The 5,641-nt window shown below is 40.9% G+C and overlaps 1 protein-coding gene across 2 annotated transcripts; it reads right to left on the reverse strand.

Annotated features, from left to right (window-relative positions):
* Positions 1-2,049: 2,049 nt before the first annotated feature.
* Positions 2,050-4,914, reverse strand: LOC110382972 (uncharacterized). Of its 2 annotated transcripts, none has more exons than XM_049836956.2 (5): positions 4,761-4,914; positions 4,031-4,165; positions 3,522-3,637; positions 2,781-2,906; positions 2,050-2,329 (listed from the first exon to the last, which is right to left on the reverse strand). In XM_049836956.2, the coding sequence occupies exons 2-5, from the start codon at positions 4,163-4,165 to the stop codon at positions 2,134-2,136; spliced, it is 573 nt and encodes a 190-aa protein (XP_049692913.1). In that variant the 5' UTR covers positions 4,761-4,914; the 3' UTR covers positions 2,050-2,133. The 2 variants fall into 2 exon arrangements, with proteins under 2 accessions (XP_049692913.1, XP_021199351.2); XM_021343676.3 differs by having other exon boundaries at positions 4,031-4,168.
* Positions 4,915-5,641: the final 727 nt, after the last annotated feature.

A 5,641-nucleotide genomic window follows, 5' to 3' on the forward strand; every position in this document is an offset into this window, starting at 1 on the left:
CTAAGTTTGTTCGTACTTTCTAAGTATTTCTTAGACACCAATCACTGTATTTCGGATGGCACGTTAAACTGCAGGTTCCGGCTGTCGGCAGTCGTTACGGGTAGTTAGAAGCCAGTAAGTCTGACATCAGTCTAACCAAGGGGTATTGGGTTGCGGTTGCCTGGGTAACTGGGTTGAGGAGGTCAGATAGGCAGTTGCTCCTTGTAAAGCACTCAGCTGAATCCGGTTAGACTGGAAGCCGACCCCAACATAGTTGGGAAAAAGGCTCGGAGGATGATGAAGAACCTACTTTCTATGTATATCCTATGTAAATAATAGTCAAGGGTATCGATTGAATCCATATCCAATTTGTATAATGAAAAAGAAATGACTTTGACTTTGATGTTCGATTTCAATTTTAATTCTAAGTCATTTCAGCAGCGGTCATTCAAGCACGTCACACTGGTCACACACATTATCTGAGAAAGGGAAAAGACTACTTCTTATACAGGCTCGGGAATTTCACTTATGATGGGGAAAGGTGGTTTTACATCAATTTCATAAATATTCCCAATAAGACACTAAAAATGCATTAAACATAATCATCTGAAAAACCGAGAATAATCTACATACCCATACATAAACAACAAAATGTTAATGAAACCTTTATAAATAATAAAAAAGCAATCAACAAAGCTAATTGCCTATCATTACAATGTATGATATCACTAAATAAATCTACAAAGTATGACATTAATGAGTAATTTAACAGAATAGTTAATTTTATGAATCACTGTAAAATTTTCCTTCGCTTCAGTAACGGAGTAAGGAGGGAAATATGAGCAGAGATGCCATAATGCAGGTAGGTCAGGGGACTTCTAGGTCAAATTCGTACCATGCATAACAAAAAACCGGACAAGTGCGAGTCGGAGTCGGGCACGAAGGGTTCCGTACCATTATTTATAATACGGACAAAAAAATCACGTTTGTTGTATGGGAGCCTCCCAAAATATTTATTTAATTCTAGTTTTCAGTATTTGTTGTTATAGCGGCAACAAAAATACATCATCTATGAAAATTTCAGTCTAACTATCACGGTTCATGAGATACAGCCTGGTGACAGACGGACGGACGGACTGAGAAGCGAAAACAAAAGGGTTTTACCCTTTGGGTACGGAACCCTAAAAACGATCAGTTACAAATGAACTAACAAGACGGTCAACAATTTTTCATATTACAAAACATGTTCGTGTCCAAAGAAGGCGTATAAGGGCGAAAATAGTAACGTCCCTCGTCCCCCGCTCACCGGCAGCGGCGCGCTACTTCCGTAGGCGATTTTCTGTTATGGCACCTCCGCTAATCATTTTGTTCTCCACGGTTTTAGTATGCCGGATACATAATGTTGCTGTTTCAAGTGCTAGGAGTTTCAAGAAACTGAAACTTATCTATTGATAGATTGATATCTAACCTTGCTTGTAATGGAAACCCTTCAGGAACTTCCTGAGTAGGTAATGTATTATGCATATGTATAATGTATATGTATTATTACATAGGAAAAGTGCATCGGATAAGAATATTAGATAATAATAGGTAATGATGAGATCATCATCCACATTTGCCTTCCCCCAGGCTTGGCAGTCGTTACGGGCCGTCAGAAGCCAGTAAGTTTGACAACCAGTCTTACCAAAAGGTATTGGGTTGCCTGGCTAACTGGGTTGTGGAGGTCAGATAGGCAATCGCTCCATGTAAAACACTGATATACTCCATCCAGTTAGACTGGAAATTAACCCTAAAATTGTAACGAAAAGGCTAGGGAGATGATCATCATGTTCCGAGCCTTTTTCCCAACTATGTTGGGTTCGGCATCATACAAAATTGCCGCTGAAGTACAAAAATTAAATAAATGGAAAATGTTCAAGTCAACGGGCCCTTAAAATTTAATATCAGACGATTCAGATCTTTGATTTTGCTGACCCCGTAGTCGCTCGCATAAGGGACAGGATCCGCGTACGAAGTCGCGGGCAGAAGCTAGTATAAAATATGTAGGAACTAGGAACAAAAACAACAAAATTTGCACCCATAGTTTATTAAGAGACTTGTTAGTACAAAACACACTGACCTATCATTTATGAACTTCACTTTAATGGGAAACCTTCACCCAATGATGGATGCCTGGTACAAAGATAGGACGAGGAACCCAATGGCGTAGACTACTAGGACAATGTCCATGGCTGTGGCGAACAGGTCCCTAGCCACGTGGTCCTGGGCCAGCCGTCTAACTTGAACACGAGCCACCTCGCAGTATTGAGATAAGTGACCAAAGAATTGCTCTGCGGCGTTCAGCACGTTACTGAAAATAAAAAGATAATATTGAGAACTTCATCAAAAATAAATCTTAACATTTTAAAGAAGTAAGAACGAAGAAGTAACTTTTAATCATATTAATAAACTTCTTTCTTTTTAGAAATACGTTTTGTCTAATAAACGAGTAGTATTGTGATAAGCGCCATCTATCTTTTCTTACTCTAACTACGTAGCACAATAAGTTCTGTAAGGTGATCTGTCTTGGACCTTCTTCGTTGCATTCTACAACGACAAAAAGTTTCCGAAAAGCCTCAATAGGTGGCAGTGTTAGCTTTAGAGATTTAAATACATCTTTATAGAGCGGAGAGTAAAGGGTTCCGTACTGAGTAGGTGCCTATTTTCTTAGCCTATAACATTGTACGAGTGAGACTCAAGTTCGGGTGAATTTAGCTTATAGTTTTTCTAGCCTACTCGCTTAGGGGGAAAGTTTTTCTTACCTAGGCGTGCATCTCCATTGCATGGTGTTGCTAAACAGTGGCAGAGCCATGGCCATCAAGTACCACATGCCATTCGTAGCCAGAGACGTCGACGGAGCAAGGGTCGAGCGCTGGACTACTATCACTCTGGAATTTGAACTTTAAAATGTAGGGAATAAGGTTGGTTTCATGTTGTGGACAGCGCAAGGGATAAGGTGAGTTGTTAATAGAATAAAGTTTTTTTTTTTAATAATGAGGAGATCGTAGCCAAATAACAGCCGCACGGGTAAATTGATGATAAAGCTTAGCAAGGCTCGCCACTTGGTAACCATCTTGTCATCATGAGTTTCTCCATGTTTCGGAAGGCACGTAAGATTAGTAGTCCTTACGGGTAGTCAGAAGCCAAAAAGTCTGAATCCATCTTCCCAACCAAGGGATATCGGGTTGACCACGTATTTAACTGGGTTGAGGTGGTCAGATAGGCTTCACGTACATAAACACTGGTACTCAGCTGTAATCGGTGAGACTAGAAGCCGACCCCAACATAGTTAGAAATAGGGTCCGTTCAGGCAGACCAGCTCGGAGAGCATCGGCGCGCATTTTTCTTTTCACACAGACCGGAATCGGCTCCGATCGGCTCCGGTCGGCTGAAAGAGTTGCAATCGGAGCCAAACGTCTCCAAGACTGAGAAAAAGAACGCGATCGGAGCCGGTCTGTCTGAACGGACCCATAGGCTAGTCGAAGGTAAGCCGATGATGATACCTGCTGTTCTGGACACCAGTGCTCTCAGTAGGGGAACCTCTTAGCCACCGCTCCACGTCGTTGCTGTACTGACTGAACCCACTTGCTATCGACGAATCGGAGTTAGGCTCTTCTGGCTGCAAATTGCATATAGAGGTATTTTATTGTTGCTGCCGTCTGTAAACTTTACCATAAGTAATATGGTCTCCTCATTCTAACCGTCAGTTTCAGAAAGGTCCATTAAAGCTTCTTTAAATCTATTGCTGACTCATTCTTTGTCAACAAGATAAAAAGTGTTAGCAGTAGATTTAATGAAGCTTTTATTTTAATGGGTCTTTGTGCAACTGACGGTGACGCAGTAAGTAACATAGGCCTCCCAAAACCATATAGGTATTGGGCCATCCACTGCCCGCCACCTGCCTCAAATCGTCAGTCCTCGGAAGCCTACGTTCAGCAGTGGACAGCAATAGGGGAAAATGATGATGGTATCACAGTCAAAGCCAGAAGAATCAAGAGATTAGAGGTCTTACGTGGGAATCTCCGGATTTCTTGCTGAACGCATCCGAGGACACAGAGGTCAGGCCGACAGGAGTCTCGAACATGAACTGGTCGAAATCAGAGTTCATCATCTGCTTAGCGAAATCTTTCGCTATTTGCGATGTCATCTTCTGAATCGGAGAAGAATATGGAAGGTTAATGAGCTATCAACTATCTATGTATGTAGTTGGCACCATTTTAAGGGAAGAAATGGAACCAAGAAGCATCGTAAACTGACTAGCCTTTTCCTGAGTTAAGACCAACTTTCAGTCTAATCGGAATACTAGTGTTTTACATGGAGGGAATATATATGTGACCACCTCAACCCAGTTACGTGAGCATCCCGAAAGCCTTTGGTAAGACTGGTAGTCAGACTTCTCATTAACCATAACGACGGCCAATAATTTGCATACGACAACCAGGACCCACCAATTTAACGTGCCTTCCGAAACTCGGAGGAATTCATCATTGGCACCGCACGGATCGACTGCGGAGTGCTTCTTAATCTAAGGGTGCATCTACACGGCATTTAAACAACTTGTGGATCTAGCGACTCGAGCATGTACCAAAGCAGGCTACCCAAACGCGTGTTCTGTTGCGTGCGCGCGGGTCACTTGCGCATGTTAACTTGCTCCAGCTACATGCAATGTGTAGACGCACCCTTAGACATGACTTCACCCTTATCGCTACTTACTAAAATTCTAGTGTATTTTCATATCTTACCTTCTGCAATTCTTGGAGTTCCCACTAACTGGTGCCCAGATAGGCACTGTTAGGTTTTCTAAGAGATTCTGTATTACATCATACTGGTAATTTGTTTAAATAAATGATTTTGGGTGCTTTCGATATTTTCTTCAGCTCAGATGTCAGACATTTCTGTGACGTTGTCAGAGATGTTTTTTCTAAATTTTCTATATAGAGGTTGTTCTAGAACTTCAAGTCACCTGGTGTAGGATTTACTTCACTTTACTTCACGTTCATAAATTATAATAACTTGTATTATATCTTAAATGAATATATGGTTAACGACAATACTTTAAAACCTCGGAAATTATTATGCAAGTATTGCTAATATTCCTATGCAATTAAGAAAGGACAATGCTCAAAAAAAACCCAAGCCCGGCGCAAACGAAAAGTAACTCAAATTATAGGTAATAATAAGTAATGAAATACTGCATAGGAGACATCATCGAAATCAATGGCTAAATGTATGAAATTGCTATTTGATTTTTTAAAGGGGTTACATGAGCAGCTGGGGCTTATAGTTTAATTAAAGTGCTATCTGAAACAACAAACAAGGAATCTGGCAAGTAATAAGCTTCTCCAAAAAGATAAATCAATACCGAAGTACAGGCTGCAGCGCCCACGTCATCGAGTCATGAGCGTTTTACATTACTTAGGGTGGGCTAGACATGAGGAACAGTTCGCGCATCCCGCAACATTTTTGGATCTCGTCGTGTTAGAAATAAAGAATCGATGACTTTTAAGCGTTGTTATTAAAATGAAAAGTACAATCAAATCCTGTTTTAGTTCTATCATCCTATTATCTTGTAAAAGTAGGTAGAATAGTGGAGAAGTTGCTATAAACATGTCATTATGTACAC

This window comes from Helicoverpa armigera, chromosome 14, assembly GCF_030705265.1.
Source record: "Helicoverpa armigera isolate CAAS_96S chromosome 14, ASM3070526v1, whole genome shotgun sequence".
Taxonomy (NCBI): Eukaryota; Metazoa; Arthropoda; class Insecta; order Lepidoptera; family Noctuidae; genus Helicoverpa; species Helicoverpa armigera.

What these genes read in the sequence shown, in the direction of transcription:
- LOC110382972 (XM_049836956.2), bottom strand. Translation starts at nt 4,165, where the DNA reads ATGACATCGCAAATAGCGAAAGATTTCGCTAAGCAGATGATGAACTCT. An exon ending in AGAAATCCGGAGATTCCCAC is followed by an intron (nt 3,638 to 4,030) that starts GTAAGACCTCTA and finishes TGCAATTTGCAG; the next exon opens with CCAGAAGAGCCTAACTCCGA. An exon ending in ACTGGTGTCCAGAACAGCAG is followed by an intron (nt 2,907 to 3,521) that starts GTATCATCATCG and finishes TTCAAATTCCAG; the next exon opens with AGTGATAGTAGTCCAGCGCT.